Source organism: Hetaerina americana, unplaced genomic scaffold (genome assembly GCF_022747635.1).
Source record: "Hetaerina americana unplaced genomic scaffold, ioHetAmer1.1.p SCAF_10, whole genome shotgun sequence".
NCBI classification, from domain to species: Eukaryota; Metazoa; Arthropoda; class Insecta; order Odonata; family Calopterygidae; genus Hetaerina; species Hetaerina americana.
Window position 1 is genome coordinate 52064471 of NW_027286070.1, and position 17050 is coordinate 52081520.

The following is a 17050-nucleotide window of genomic DNA, read 5'->3' on the forward strand; positions in this document are numbered from 1 at the left end:
GTTTGAATTTTTGCTTTTATATATTTTTCCATTTCCATTTTTCATGCATTTTTCTATTAATATTCACCTTTCTTATCCCTTTCCTTATTTACCCTTTGACTTGTGGCGTTAGCCAAATAATCTCATTTGTATTTTATTTTGAAAGGTAAACTGTGTACAGCCATTGGAGTTTTTCATTTATTCAATCTTTTTATTTAATTTATTCATATGAAATCACTCCAGTTCACTCTAAATGTGAGCAGAAAAGTTTAAAAATATTTTCCTGGAATATTTGCATTCAACTGTAGCTTTTTCTTTCCTGAATTTGGTTCATGCCAATTATATAATATTTAGGTCAACTTTTTTGTATCATTTACATTTAATCTGCTCTTTTAATAAATTTTGATCATAGAGCACAATGAGCAAAAACAGTAGATTATCCATTTGTTGCTCTTCATTAACTTTTCCTCTGAAACAGTCAAGGAAATCAGAACTGAAGATTTCTTTGCTAAAAATGTTTATTGATATATTGGTGAAGATATATGAAATTCAAGGATCATAAAGCCAAAAATTCCTATTGAAAGTGAGAAGAATTTTTTAAAGGATATTAGTGTTCATCAAGGTCATAAATGCAGTACATGTGAAGCATACATTTTGATACTATCCCACAAAGCCTCATACTTCGCCATCTTCTTACATTTCCTAATTTTACTCTTTTACTTTATAGGCCCAAATGATTAGGTTAGTTGAAAAATTTAAATTATTTCAAAGGTATAGGAAATTTGGGAAAATGAGTATTAGGATTCAGCATTTGAGCATGCAAATGGAGGGAATGATTATATGTCATAAGTTAGGCATAAATATAAAGTAATATTTATGACTAATAAGAAAATATAAGTATGGAAAATGATATATAAGTGCTCACAAGCTTGGTCCTTACTGTTTTCCATACACGTACTTGTTTTCAAGTTTTACAAAATTAGTGAGATGTGAAATTATTTGTCTCTGCACATGAGTTTACTAGGGGGAGAAATCTGGCATGATGTAAGACAACTTCTCTAAAGCAGTGGTGAGTAGTCAAGCATGAGCAGCCAAAACGTTAACAATAACTTTGATATTACATTGCAAATAACAATCACCCATTCAATAAACAAGAGTGAAAAACTTACAAACAAGCACTGGCACCATAATCTGGGTGTATGTGAAGAAGACAGTGATTCCTAGGCAGAATTTCAAGTTGAGGAACATCTGCCCAGCATCATTCAAATGTTTTCCATAAATGAGAGACATAATTAATCCTGTCAAGGTATAATGTAGAAGCTGAAGGTATAAGGCAACCTGGAGAAAAATTAGGGTCATAATTATTTGACCTCATGTACAACACTTATGGAAGAGAAAAACAAGATATATTTAGTATATATGTGTGTGTGTGTGTGTGTGTGTGTGTGTGTGTGTATATATATATATATATATATATATATATATATATATATATACACACACACACACACACACCAATGGCTAATGAAATTTTTTCTAATCTATTATATAGGTACTGACAACCTAACATAGGCAAAAAAATCTCTTCCTGGATTTAGCTTATGATGGCCAGGATTTTAACTCAAACCCCCTCAGTCAGCTGCCAAATACTCAAGCTGCAATACCCCACTGGTGTATATTTTAATAATGGCAAGAACAGTATGTCAGCATACATAAATACATTCATTAGTTTTCTCAAGGATGCAGTTGTACGGAAGAGAATCATTTTATTAGATAGTCTAGCTGCTAAATACTAATGGAATCTAAAACTTGTCCAGCTGTTATTCAACTTCCAAGCAAAGTTGTTTTCATGGTCATTATGATAGAGTCCTATTCAATAACATAAAAAAATTAATATCCTGTCCTATCTCACTGATTCACCAGTAATTCGACATTTAAACAAGGCAGACCAACTACCATAATGCCAGTACTCCATGGTAGGAACACATTTAATAAAATGATCTGCTCCATTTTACAAAGTGGGTGAATCAGGTGAATATAAGACATTCAGAAGGAGAGGTAGGATGGATAGAATACCATCTTAATGTTTCAATAAATATGATTATGGAACTACTGTGATTCCTTTCCCTCTGCTATTACCCATTGAAACCTTAGAGTCTCTTTTTTACAAGAACTTTTGTTTAGTGACTAACCCATTGAGTTATTGAGTCAATAAAATGGAATCATGATGAAAGCATCTTAACTTCAAACATTTAATCTCAGCAGTTTATTTTTAGAACAGACATTTGACAATTTTCCAACAGAATTTTTTCAAAAAAGAGCTAATAATAAATCAATGGCTGATTGAGGTAAGCATTTCTATGGGGAGATATATTTTTAGGTAATTTGCAATTATTGCGGCAAAATTATTTATTACCTACCTTATTTCTCCTCATCTGTAGAACCATGCGGCCAAAGAGGATCTGGAACTGGTTCCATTCAGAAGGACCCTGGACCACCATGTCCATATCAATGGATCCTTCAGCTACCTCAGGCCTATCGTTCTCAATGCAGTGATATTTCACTGGGTCGATGGCAAGGGTTGCTGTGCTGGAAGCTGGCTCTATACCATCAGGATTCCCTCCCCCATCATCATCCAGCAAAGGCTCCACCATTGAGCAGGTTCTCTTCCCATTTAATATTTCCATTGTGAGGAGGATTACATTTGCCTCATGAGGCCCTTGGGTCATCTCAATCACTATAAGAAAAGAGCAATATGTAGGCCAAAAGTAACAAATCTTAAATTCTGCATGGGCATTCATACATATAAGGGCAGATAAACTGAAAATAATACTGGATTAAACCACGGGAATGTACATTGCATAGCATATAATTTTAATTATTCCTCACAGCTTTGCCATCCATATTTTATTCATTAAACAACCAATATCAATAATCAGTCCAAAGATTGGTTTGGTAGGTGAGGGTGGAGATCACTTAATACTGAGCCACATATAGGATATAAAATCCATCCAACAGAGCAATTAGGGGGGTATTTCCTTTCCCTTTGCCACCAGTGGTTTGCCAGGATGATCTGCCTCCATAAAAAATCACACAGCTCAAGTGAAGCTGAAGGTGCCCTGGGTGACCCAGCATCAAATTAGTGCCCTCCAGGCAGTAGCCAAGAGTTCTACCCACTATATTACAATTTCTGCATTAATGACATTAGCTGTCAATCATCTCCCATTATCACCACTTCTACTCATTGTACATTGCATATTGAAATTCATTTATTTGATGTGAGCGAATTTCGAATTTTCTATCTTAAATTTGGGAAATCATGTAAAATCTACTACTTAAATAAAATACCTTATCATGTTTCAATAACTACTCTCCATGCTTTTTTCAACACCAAAGCGTCACCGTTAAGGTAATCTGAACGATTTCCAGAGAGCCGTCCTTATATATAGTTGCCTGGAAAATGTCCAGGCTCATGTGTCTCTGCATGCATGTGTGAATCCTCAGCTTATTTTCTAACATGTCATATACAGGCTTTCTCTCAAGATTTTTGCTCAAATCGCCAACTTCAACTCAATCTTACCTTTTAAGATTCACACCAGTGAAAACTAAAGTCGAGCCATCTAGAAGGAGAAAGCTGCGTTGTATCCTAAGCGTGCAGCAACCCACATATCCATCAAAAGAAAGGGGGGGGGGGTTTGTTAGAATTTCCCTGCATCATTTTTAAGTCTCGCAATCTATGTGGAACGCGTCTGAACTAATGATGCGGAGAGGGTGACCCCGAATCCTTACGTGTCTGACTTCATGGGTGGGAAGTTTTTAAACTTGCATGCCTATCACGGCGAGATTAGTAGGTACTCGGCGTCTTCTGATTCACGGTGACAGGAATGGTGGGGAAGATCGGTTCCGAAGGAGGAATATAATCAGTGGACTCACTGAGTCTTCCTTGAGCTCCAAGGAAAGGTTCGTGATTACCATTAGCTCCGCGTCATTTTTTTCTTCGCATTTTTTCAGTTTGAATATCTCGCCGCTCATGTGAATATTTCGCTGTTGGCTGCTAATAAAGGTAAATGAATCTACAATGTACACTCGTACAAAGTTTGTGGTTCATTCAAAGGAAAGAATGGAAACAAAAAAATAATTTCTCTTAGCATTTGACTTACGACGTAAATATATTTTTAAGTTTACTCCCTCGTATATTTATCGATTTAAAAGATGTTGCGGTAGCCCAGTGGATAGGACCCAAGGCTACGGACAATTGACAGGAAGACTCGGGTCGGATTATGAAATATGGAGTAAATGAGTATCAATACGCAAAAATAATCAACAGCGTTAGTTTCACCCAAAAATTTGAATTTATAGCGTGGTACTTGGTAACATGGTATTGTTTTCAGAACGCTGCATCGGTCCCTTAATCACTGAAAATATTTTCAAAGAGCATTCATACCAACTTACTCTCTCACCCGTTATAGCTACAAATAAGTCGAATTGTGGGACATGCGAGAAATGTATGACAACGGACTGAGTCTTAAACTCGATTTTACCATGAATGGCCCTTTCAGATTTTACCATGAGTATATCCCTTTCAGTTCTTCCGCCGGGTTTGGCTCTTCCTCTCCGCCGACAGTTCCATGAGTGAGTCGGTCATCGAAGCGTCGGAGGAGATGGAATACCTAATTCGGCTGAAGACCCGAGATGAATTTATTTAGGAGATGCAACGAGAAAACACCAGATATACCTTCCCTATATTAGACAATTGACCATCTTATACCTTAATCAACAATTTTTCTCAGTTTAATAATCTATTCAGAAATATTTCAGACGTCCCTGTATTGAGACCGAGTCGTCGGAACGAAGATTAAGTTTCAATACCTCTTGAAACAAAAAATCAAAATCATTTATAAGCAATTTACTACATGAACAGACTATTATTTCATATAGATTTCTGTTTTCCGAAAGTCTTCCTTTAAAACATAGGCCCCACTAAATCTTTTACCTATCGTATAAACACTAGTAAATACGTCAAGAAATATTTTACTCGAATTCCATGTTGTTATTTGAAAAATCCTGGATAGCAGTGATAGATATTTGGTATACGCGTTGTGAAAAGGGGCGATATTCGTCCGATATCACATAGAGAACCTAAGCAATACGATAGGGAACTTACGTATTCCATTACCAATATCGACATTCCACATTAACCGGGAGGCAATGAGATCAAGTAACTGATTATACCCAGTGAAAATAAATCGAGAAATATCGTTTGTAGCTGCATTCAATACCTTATGTCTTTGAAAGTTTCTTTGGAATCAAAATGAGAGAGAGAAATGAAAAATAAGCCATAAAAAAAGTTTTTAAAAGTAATATGTACCCAAAAACGTTTCAATGTGCTATGCGACGCCTTCCACTTGCATCAAAATGTCGACGCACCGAAACTTCAGATCAATTTTTGTCGTGCAGCGCGGCTGCCCATGACAGTCTCCGGGCAAGAACTCACCGAAATCCGCGGGGTTGTGAGAGATGGGGCACGGGGGCTGCGGGTGAAGAGCATAGGCGAGGAAGGGCGCCAGTCCATGGGGGCACCCCTGATAGACGCACTGCCCCCGAACCAGCACGTACAGGTGGTCCACCTTCCCCAGCAGGATAGAGGCGGGCGGCTGGTGCAGCGTGGCAACCACGGTCCGGCCCTGCTGCGCGAGGAGCTTGAGGAGAGATACGCAGTCCCTCATGGCCACCGAGTCCAGGCCGCTGGATAGGCGAGGGGAGAAAGAGTCGAGAAGGAAGAGCAGCGGAATCAGATGGCAGCCACCAAGGCTCGTCCCATTGGAACGAGGCGATTTCGAAGAGAAAGAAATGGACGGATTGATACGACGCTCGTCTTCCTCCTCTTTCGTCGTTATTATTATTTTCACTCGGCATTCCGCCATGATGAGTGCGACGAAGGGATACGAGGTTGAGTGAGAGATTAAGTGGAGCTACTGGAACGCTCAGTGATTGGCAGTTAGGAGCAAAAACTGGTGGGATACTTAAATTCAAAGTGCATATTTATCGACTAGCTATAATTTTTAAGTTTACCCCGAAAAGGCATCAGTTGAGACTCTCAATATATTATTTTTCTCAACTTAGTTCTAGGAGATCGCACACAATGCCGGGTGTTTTGAGCAAATGTCTATTTGAAATTATTTTCACATGATCAAGTTGTTCATAATAAATATCATAAAATATTTAGTTTTCTTTGCAACTAAAACCTGAATGGTTTTCTCTGTTTCATGTATGAACGAAAACTCTCAGAAAATTACTTTCACATATTGTTCAAATTTTTTAGGCAGTCATGACAATCATTACGGCATAAAAAAATAAGGATTCCTTTATTTCTTGAATATGGAGTAGTGTATCTTACGTGGTTGGCTCGTCAAGAAAGAACACGGAAGGGTTGCTGACCAGCTCAAGGGCGATGGATAACCTCTTCCTCTGACCCCCTGAGAGCTCCTCCACCATTGTGTCTTTGCATTTTAAAAGTCCGAGTGTTTTCAGGACACTTGTAACCTAAAAGAAACGTCATATTAGAGTTTATGGAGGGCTTTTTATGGTTTCTAACTAAAACAAATTACCGAGGATCGATTTAGATGGTTTAAAGAAAGAGAAAAAGAGGTATAGAGGAAGCGAATAACATCTAGATGGTTTTTAAGAGATTTTGAGCCATCAAATTGAGGCAAACACTATTTACGTAAATGCATTCTAATAAAGAGCTCGTTTGCAAATAAAATTCCAATGTATGTGCTTCGCCTGTAGGATCAAATCGTCCATCTTGCAATTCAGGACCTTGACCCAATCTTTACTTTTCATGGAAAAGGGACTTCCTTCCCATTTTAAGGAATGAATGCGATCCTCAGTTTTATATAATTGAATGCTTGAACGCGATTGCCTTCGAGCGAGAGGAATATTAGTATGCATACACTAAAGGTAAGAGTTTGAACCCCCAGCCAAGGTATCACTACTTTAATTCATATCCATCTCCTTAGATTACGAAAATATGTATTATCTAGCGTAAAAACGCATACTTTGGTCTACGATAGGTATGAGAGTCAGGCTTACAGTATTTATTTCCGTTTCCGTATTTCTTATCCAATATCATAATTTTCAACCTGTCTTTAATTTTTATCTGTATTCACATGATATACCATCGTTTTCTGCATTGAGTAGTGGTTTTTCACTCTCTGATGGGGTGAAATTGAACGTTTCCAAAATCCTTAATATTTAAATTTACTCGAGAAACAATTTATCATTCTAAAAATAGTAATAATTTCGGGCCTTAACGTCAAATTATTTCGGCCTAATAACTTAATCCTCGGACCAGAGTCTTTATATTATGACTATACGATGCGGTCATGGTTTAAAGGTTTTAAAGAAAATGAGGCCTGTAAGAGATTTTACGGGCCTCTTTTCCTTTCACTTTGAAACAAGCACTACCCAAGATAATGATTTAAATACCGAAGCTGAAAGTGGAGACGTTCACGAGGTGATTTCAAGGTCTAAGATATCTCAATTTTATTGGGCCTGGGAGTAGATGGAAAGGTGTAGTTGAGCTTAAAATGCGAGTACCCTCTGTGTAAATTTGAGAAAGAGATGGTTGTACCGTTTAGAGCATAGGTAAAAGTATCACTACCCTGAAACGCGTTTTCAATTCTTACAATGGTGTAGTTTAAAAGAGCAGCGTGTAATTATCTGTTTTTTCCTTTTGCGTGCTTTAATACCGGTCAAAATCCATCGTCAGTGGAGTGAGGCGTGCGGTGATGGTGTTATGGATGTGAAAAATGCGTGTCCGGAGGTGCTACAATTAAAAAAAAACAATGATATAAAAAAGGCCGAACGTTTACCGGCAACGAAAACAAAAACCTTCGGCCACGGATCAGACGGACGGAAAACCAGGACATATTTTCGAACAACATAGTCATATTCCTACTTAGTTGCGGTGATTGCTGCATACTAAAAACAAATTTTGTGGACAAATCACCTTCAGGAATTACAGGGAAAACGACAGGAAAAGACGACTCGAGTATTTTTCCATCAAGCCAACGGAGAAAATACTCATCGAGCGATCTTAACTCTTAGAGTTTTTTTGCAACAACTTCGAAGTGGTAACTCATGCTTTCTGCGACCTCGACCTCGCTCTTAGCAATTCTTGGCTTTATCCGATGATGGAGGACACTCTTTGTACATTTTCAATGCGGGTCGCTCTTGTATCATAAATTTGCCAATGGGAAAAGTGACCTGTTCTCGTTTGCCTTGGAATCATGGCACCAACATTGTGAAAAGTGAGCACCCCTATGATGGGAAGTAACAGATGTTTCAACTTTCTGGTGTTAATAGTTTGTCAGGAAAAAATTGATCACTGAGGGATCACCTCTTATGTTGAATAATTTTTCCAACACACACGTTTTGAGTAAAAAGATAACTACTATCGTCGTACGATGGATATTGAGCAAAACCCAGAGAACCTATGTTGGTCGCGCTTCTCCATAAACAACGCTCTACCAAAGGTCATGGGGTGTAAAGTTTGATTAAAATAGACTATTTTTCAATCGGCATATGCGGCCCGTAAAATTCCTAAACAGACTCTTTCATTCCCCCAATTCATGCTCAAATACCGTGTACTCGCTCTGCCAGGATTTTCTGTCAAAGAAACGTGGTATACATCATTACGTCAGCATATTTGGGAAGAGGCAAAGACCCACAGCCAAAACTATGAGAGTTGACTCCATTAAAAATGTTTTAATCCACAAAAACAAATTAGCCAATGCCATTAAAATCTGTTATGGGCTAAAAACAGAATATTACTACCATTGTATCATAATGCATGTCAACTTTGGCCCAATGGACGTTTTATCGAAAACGAGTGAGTTATTGATTGTGATTTTATTTCGTCCTACGAATAATGGGATCTCCCGATTAATTTAGAGCCCGGATTCCAGTAATTCCCAATGGGGTTCATGTCAACAAATCTAATCACCACATGACATTAGCTTAGTTGCGGCGCCACATTATTAATTATATGAATATGCTGCATCTCGATATCACTACTATTGCCTTGAAAGAATTATTTTCCCCTCAAAATGAAGGATTATTATCTAGTCACTCCGGAAATCAATTTATTCATCCAGCTTTGAGTAAAAAACCCTGAAGTTTTCTTTGAATCACATGCGGGTTCTTTCAAGGGCCATGTACAACACCTTCGTCGAAAATACTCACTACCATGGCGCGGTGCTCCTCTGATCTGGCCAAGGCAGGCGGCATCTTCAGCCGAGCGGATACCAATAAGGATTCTTCCGCCGTCATCCTCGACTGGAGCAAATCCTCTTGCGGGACGTGGCACGAAAGCTTTCGGAATATCCTGGGCACCCTTGGGCGGCCGTTGCTGAGGAGTCTCCCAGAGACGCCGCCGCTGCTCCGACTGCGCGGAGGAAGTAAGTTGAATATGATTGGGTTAAGTGGCGAAGTTACCATAATTTGCGCAAAAAGGTAAACAAAATATTCACTTATAAAACACTAGGTGAATTGATTTTGCATGCGTAAATTCAGAAAAAAATCCACGCGCTAAAACTGACTGCGACTCTTCCTTTCCAAGCTTAGTCGTTTGTTTCAGAAAGTTTAAAAAAATCGCGTAACTTGATATATAGGACTTATGAGAAAGAGTGAGATGAAATGTCTGAGATCTGAGTGAAGAAATGAATAATCCACCGAGTGGGCGTGGGAGACGGATTCCGTAATCCTGAACTGTATTAGTCTCGATGGTACGTGTGTCTCGTGTTTCCCTTTTTGTACGGCCCGCGATCACCTCCGGTCACGTGCGCTCTGTCCCCTTGACCCTATGTCTGAGCACACGTGCATACTCACATGCATGCGCGCTTAGACCTTTTCCGTGACTGACATCAGACGGGTGGGCGAGACGAGCAGTAAGGGTGGATGAATGGTATTATGGCATGTGATATGAAGTGGAAGATATACATACATAAGAGAGCATACACGTATTTCACAAAAACGTGTTTCTGGAACGAAGCATCCAATTATAACAAACGACTCAGAAAGGCACGTTTAATACACTATTAAGCTAATTAAAAATGTAACTGTGGTACACCTATACCCGCATATTATCCAGTAAGACGCGAAAAAGGCACACGATAGATGACGTTCGGTCATTAGGCATAAAGAATCATTGATTTAATCGTGAAATTTAGAATATATCCAGTTATAATTTTTTAAAAGAAGGTTCAATAATTATGTTTATATTTTCATTATTTTCACTAGCATTTACATATCTATGGGGAATAGCCCACTTATTTAAGGAAGCCAATAGGATCCGAGAGCATGAGAGTCTCTTATAGTTTCCAATTGTGGCCCAGCAAGTCGAAGAATAAATTTCGAAGTTTGCATTATTTCCCCCTCAAAGTCCACATTGAGCATACACGAATTTATATATTCCCATTAATTTAACAGTCTCAAACCCCCACTATAGGCTTCCAAATCCCGTGAAGCATTCTCTTCGTTCACAATAATTTAAACAAATTTCTCCATTTATGCATGGTACAGGTACCTACACACTTTGGAAACCAGTGCAAAAATACAGATTGCTTTTTTTTGGTGGTAGATGTGCAATCGTTATCCAGGCCATGAAAAAAATGTACTAATTCTCTGAAAACCTTTGCTCAGTCACTTTAATTATTATTGTGAACTAAGCATAACCTCTAACTATCAAATTTAGATTTTGCATACCTTTGTTATAAATAAGCAGAGGTTTGATAATCGCGATCTGTTCGGGTGTTTAGAACCGTTACCCTACCAATACTATGAAACGTATTCAAGTGATACCTCGTGGCCGCGAAGTTTTAATATATAAACTGAAATAACCTCCTCGGCGGAATTGGAATTTGCATATAACTGCATCGTTCTTAATTTTGGAGTGAGGCAGTCTTCTCACCGGATCATGATTTTGGACAAAGGAGTTTGATAACATGGAAAATAACATGACATAATACTACCTTGATCAAAAAGTTCCCGGAATAACCACCGTGTGGCGCTCCCATCGTTCCGATTTGAGTTCTGTTTTTTTTGTTAAATTGGTACATCTGTTGTTGATATTCCCTTTAAATCTTAGTGTCATAACTTGACATTTGCAAAAGTTACGTAGCCAAGAGTACATCTATCTCTGTGTATGTTGGCGATTTTTTACAATTGCAGAAATGGATTTAAATTTGCAACAACGAACTTGTATTAAATTTTGCGTAAAAAACGGATTTAGTGGCGCACGGACGTTGGAAATGTTGGAAAAGTGTTTCGGCAACGATTCTCTAAAAAAAAACGGTCGTTTACCAGTGGCACGAGCGGTTCAGAAGTGGTCGTGAGTCAATCGAAGATGATGAACGCAGTGGCAGACCATCGACATCTAAAGTCGGTGAAAAAATTGATAAAGTAAAAGAAATGTTGGTCAATAACCGCAAATTAACCATCAGAGAAATAGCGGAGGACTTGAACATTGCCTATGGATCCGCCCAAGACATTGTGGTTAATGATTTGGGTTTCCGTCGTGTAGCAGCAAAGTTGGTGCCAAAAGACCTCAATTTCATGCAAAAAAGAGACCGTGTTGACGTCGCAAAAGACATGATTTGCGAGGCTGAATCCGATCCCACATTCATCAAAAGGATCATTACTGGAGACGAGACGTGGGTTTATGAGTACGACACGCAATCCAGACATCAGGCAAGTGAATGGCGTTCACCAAATGAGCCGAGACCAAAAAAACCACGTCGTTTTCAGTCAAAAAAGAAGGCAATGCTGACGGTTTTCATGGATTACAACGGTGTAGTGCATCATGAATTTTTGCCAGAAGGCCAGACAGTAAACAAAGAGTATTATTTGGGCGTTATGAGACGTTGGCGTGAAGCAATTCGCCGAAAGAGACCAGAAATGTGGGCAGAAAACTCGTGGATTTTGCACCATGATAACGCACCGTCGCACAGTGCTATCATTATTCGTAATTTTTTGACGAAAAATGCAACAAATACCATTCAACAGCCACCGAATTCACCTGATTTGGCTCCCTGTGACTTCTTTCTGTTCAATCGAGTTAAAAAACCATTACGGGGAACGCGTTTTAGCAGCCGAGAGGAAGTAATGGAAAAATCGCAGGAAGCACTGATGGACATACCGAAAACCGAATATAAAAAATGTTTCGAGGATTGGATCAAGCGCTGGCATAAGTGTGTTGCAGTCGATGGGGATTACTTTGAAGGGGACAATATAGATTTAGATGAATAAACTTGTATTTTTAATTTTCTGAATAAATTCCGGGAAATTTTTGATCAAGGTAGTATAGATAAAACAATGTGGTTCATTTTTCTTCTAAGTTTTCAGTTACTGTCGTGCTAGTTTGGACGAAAGGAAGGGGAAAATAGAACAGATACTAATCTCGCCCTGCTATTGTAAACCAATATGTAAATGTCACTGAAAACAATAAACTGAAATCAGAATTATCCCTATACGGATGAATTTTTTAATCACAAACCGTTTCGTAATTGAATCAAGAAACCTATTGTTACCTACAGACCAAAAGAAATACCTTTTGAGACTATTGCAACGACATACGTCGCTAGCATTTCTGCTGCATGGACAAGTTTGTTAGAAACAATTTATATTTAAGTTTGTCATGTCCTTTCGATTACAGCTCGTCCGGAACCAAAACATGTCATAATATTGCTCTAAATAAAAAATAAACCGTCTGGTGAGAGTTGCATTGAAGGAAGACGGGTATCAGACTGGGAAATGGTTGAGATAGTTCAGCAAATCAGCGGAAGAACTCGTTATTCAACTCAGTCCTGCTCAAGAGAAGCCTTGCGTGGATTCCGATTTAACGTCCCATGGAGTGTGCTTGAAATTTTCTCCACGCGGAATCCACCTACGAATCAGAATGCCAGCGAAAAGTGCCACCGCCGGGATTTTAATACGGACGCTCGGCGTGGGATCCATGGAAACATAAGCCACAATGGGAAACTTGTTTTGAGGCAGTCCGGTGGCGTTCCCCTCCGTAGACCGCCAAAACGGTGCGAGTAAAATAGTATCAATTCACTTGTTATGTACGCTGAAAGAGCACAGGGAAGGATATCTATATTTTAAAGCACAAAACTGAAGAAAGCACCATTGAGTTTTGGATCACAGTATTATGTAGTCAATCACTCATAATTGTTAATTGCAAGTCTCTAGGAAATGAGGAACTAAGTTAACGATTTATTTGCGAGCGCAGTGCCCGGCTTGACATGAGATGCCACCTGAGTAGACCGCTGAGACAATATCTAAATCTACCTTTAAATAAATATTCCACTTCAAAACTAGGTACCAGATTTTGTGAACCTGCTTTTCAAAAAAACTTTCATTTGGTATTGATTTAATGAACGTAATTTTTTCGCAAGTTTTCGTAGACCTGAAAAAATTAAACTAAGGACTTCAAATTGTGTTAAACCTGCCATTCTACCATTTTATCATTCTTCATCTGCAGCATTCACGATGCTTCAAATGTAATTTTTAAGGAATGAAACATTGCTGAAATGCCAACGGGCACTGTACAAACCTGACAAACGAAATGGGGGCCAGAGCCAGTAGCTCGGCACCCTCATCATCGTTCCTTCTACTTTTTTCAAAAATATTTTTCATATCCGCACTCTCTCCATCTCCCTTCATGCCGTCCAAAATGCCTAACAATTCTAATCATCCTAATTCGCTAGCCCATTATTCTCTCTTCCATCACGATCTCCAGCATTATATAGCCAGTCAGCTTCATTTCTATCCATTCCTGCCTTCTTTGACAACAAATAGCAGATAGTATATACTCGCGTCTCCTTCTACCATGTTTTTCTACCCCTAGCAGTTACAATGCTATTTATTTCCTGCCTGCTTTACAGCTCTGTTCTTCGGCCTGCACCAGGCTGTGACATCCTACACACACATTAATCCTCCCTTCTCTAAAAAATTCCCGCACCCATAAGTCACCGCAATCATCGTATCCCCAAGTAATGAGTGGTGAATTGGCGACCTTACTGGGAATATGAGCAAAGGGGAGATGAGGACAATCCAGTAGTTCAAATCTAGTTCGACTCCTGCAATGCACCACACATCTTACCGAAAGCCTGATAGGATGTCCATGAGTGTGCTTTTCCCTGCCCCAGAGGGTCCTAGGATGGCGGTTAATTTTCCAGACTGGAACTGGCCGCTGACGGATTTGAGGACGTTGGTGCCATCTAATGGAAGAAAGAAATTCAATTTATTAGAGACACAATATGGATACGATGCAAAAATTTGAAGCTGATAAAAGCTTGATTGAAGCAATGATGAGGAAAACATTTGCTTCTCAGGCTGCCTGTATGTAAGTATATAACCATATATAAACACTTTTATATTCTACAGTTATATATATATATATTGTACTATATATATATATATTGTACTATATATATATATTGTACTATACATATATATATATATTGTACTCTATATATATATATATATATATATATATATATATATATATATATATATATATATATATATATAGTACAATACACAGTAACACACTATATAGACACACAAAAAAAGAAGAACACTCACACGTTATTTCTTGATATTTCGACGGAAACAATCCGTCTTCATCTGAAGATATAGAAGTAATGACTGCTCTCATTACTTCTATACCTTCAGATGAAGACGGATTGTTTCCGTCGAAATATCAAGAAATAACGTGTGAGTGTTCTTCTTTTTTTGTGTTTCTATATTGTGTGTTACTAGTCTTTTCGGCACTTCCGTGTTACGCCTACGAAAGCATATATATATATATATATATATATATATATATATATATATATATATATATATATATATAACTGTAGAATATAAAAGTGTTTATATATGGTTATATACTTACATACAGACAGCCTGAGAAGCAAATGTTTTCCTCATCATTCCTCATCATCATATATATATATATATATATATATATATATATATATATATATATGCATGCATATACATGCATAACGTAAACTTTAAAAACCTGCTCTCCTTCTCGGTGCATTAAACGAGATACCATACACGGTCCCACAAGGCCGCTCTTTTCTCCAGTCGAAGCGAATGAAGAGGAGGGACTTTAGAGAGGTTTCGGAGAATGTGATCCCAGTTCCCATCTGCGTGACCGCGATTAAAATGAGAGGTTTTTTTAATCGCGTGCCTCAAGCTTGAAGGTCTTCGGTTCCGCTCGAAATAATGGAGAAGAAAATAAACGTCATGAGACTTCCGAGGAAGGGCCGAACATCTAAGTTTCGACGCGTGTCACGGAATGGCAGTCCGTGAGGTGCGGTCTTTCCAGCTGTCAAGTTCGCCTAAAAGATTTCCATCGATGCAGTGGTATTCAATTACAGATCCTGAAAAAAATAATTTTTCAATTTGCCTGCCCGCTGAAATAAGTATATCCAATTCACTATATCAATGCAACAAAAACAGCTCATGAAGGAACTAGGAGACCTGTTAATTAGTGTGCTTTGAAGAACTCGTTCACGCGTGTCACGTACATTCACGCACGCTTGTGTATACGTGCTCAATGTCACGTCCCTTGACGGGCACAGGGACCGGCAGATACGTGAGAAATAATTTGTAGAGAGAGGATGCAAGTTTAACAGGAATTCGTGTGTATTCGAGTATAAGCATGTTTGTATACACCATACTCATGTTTGGCGCCAATTTCTACCCGATACGATTGTGCATTTACCCATAGGGGCACACAGGCTCAGATGTTATGCCGTGTACATGGGTATAATATGTGAAAGCACACGTGTATTTGAGGGAGTGGATTACAGAGAGATGGTGGAAATGAATTGCGGAATTGTTTACGTATGCTGAATATTTATAATATTAATGAAGTCGGCGAAGTAAATGTCGATTTTTTTCGAAGTTTACAAAAGTTGAATGAGTAACTTATAAAAGACACTCCGAAGCATATGATCGTATTATTGTGCAGCTAATACTTGCACTGAAAGATTATACTCGGGATAACCTGCATCAAGTCCATGATTATCACCCAATATCTCGTAAGCACCCAAGAAACCGTGAAAACCGGAAATACCTCCCTTAGGCTGCAGCAAAATCTGCTCTTTCGTTCTCCTACTTCGGGTTGCTTTAGCACTCTTCGGATCAGAAATAAATAGTTTGGAATATCGTGGAACCACATATGATTGAAACTGAGCGATCAAAAATAATGCAACGAAGTATATGTACAGACAAAAATGTTCTCTTTGTGCTAGTCCAGATATTTATCAAGTCATATAAAGATTACCATGTATTAACACCTTCACCATAGAAATAACCAAATAGGAAAATTACCAGTGGATTTATTGCTAAGGTCAGAAAAGTTAAAAGGTTTTGCTAGAATCGGTGTGGCTAGTTTTTTTTCATTCAAGATATCATCATTCAGTAATTATCAGATGAACAATTGCGATAAACAGAAAGAGAACTTCCTCCCGTTTCCTCTTTGGACTGATTCCATTTCGTACCTATTAATCGCATTCCAATGCCGTGGGGTCTTTTCTGTAAATAACACGTGACATTAAGTCATCCGCCTCCTTGGATGTTTCACGATGCAGCAAACCGGCCACTGTTCACCTCGTCCATTCCAGCATACTTTATTATAGAAGCGAATATACCAAGGATAATAAAAGCACTCAGTCGAGCGCAGTTTTTACGTAGCATGTAGAGCTGGATTTATTATGTAGCGTCGACATCGTGATAACTCTCCACCGTAAGCAATCCTTAATATGTGTTTTCAGGTAATAAAACTTAGGAAAATATTTAATAAGATCATGGGCCTAATTGCCATAGCTAGGTTCCCTCGTGTTTCTCTCACTAATTAAAAGTTAGGATTCCATTTCGAGAGTATTTCATATTAGTTTCAATAGTAAGATTTAAATTAGGTTTTGGAATTTCTTTACTGTTTTTCGGTCCATCAAACTATATTTGGAATCGTATCGGCCTAACGCATAGC

At 38.5% G+C, this 17050-nt stretch overlaps 1 protein-coding gene across 1 annotated transcript in view; it reads right to left on the reverse strand.

Moving 5' to 3' along the window:
- The window catches only part of LOC139700118 (ATP-binding cassette subfamily G member 4-like), a 62878-nt gene that overhangs the window by 3707 nt on the left and 42121 nt on the right, over positions 1–17050 (reverse strand). Inside the window, exons 2-7 of the mRNA XM_071598642.1 lie at positions 14144–14261; positions 9226–9427; positions 6377–6522; positions 5474–5724; positions 2400–2716; positions 1149–1317 (exon numbers count right to left, since the gene is read on the reverse strand). Of these exons, the coding sequence (XP_071454743.1) occupies positions 1149–1317; positions 2400–2716; positions 5474–5724; positions 6377–6522; positions 9226–9427; positions 14144–14261 (1203 nt within the window). The remainder of the gene's footprint in view (positions 1–1148; positions 1318–2399; positions 2717–5473; positions 5725–6376; positions 6523–9225; positions 9428–14143; positions 14262–17050) is intronic.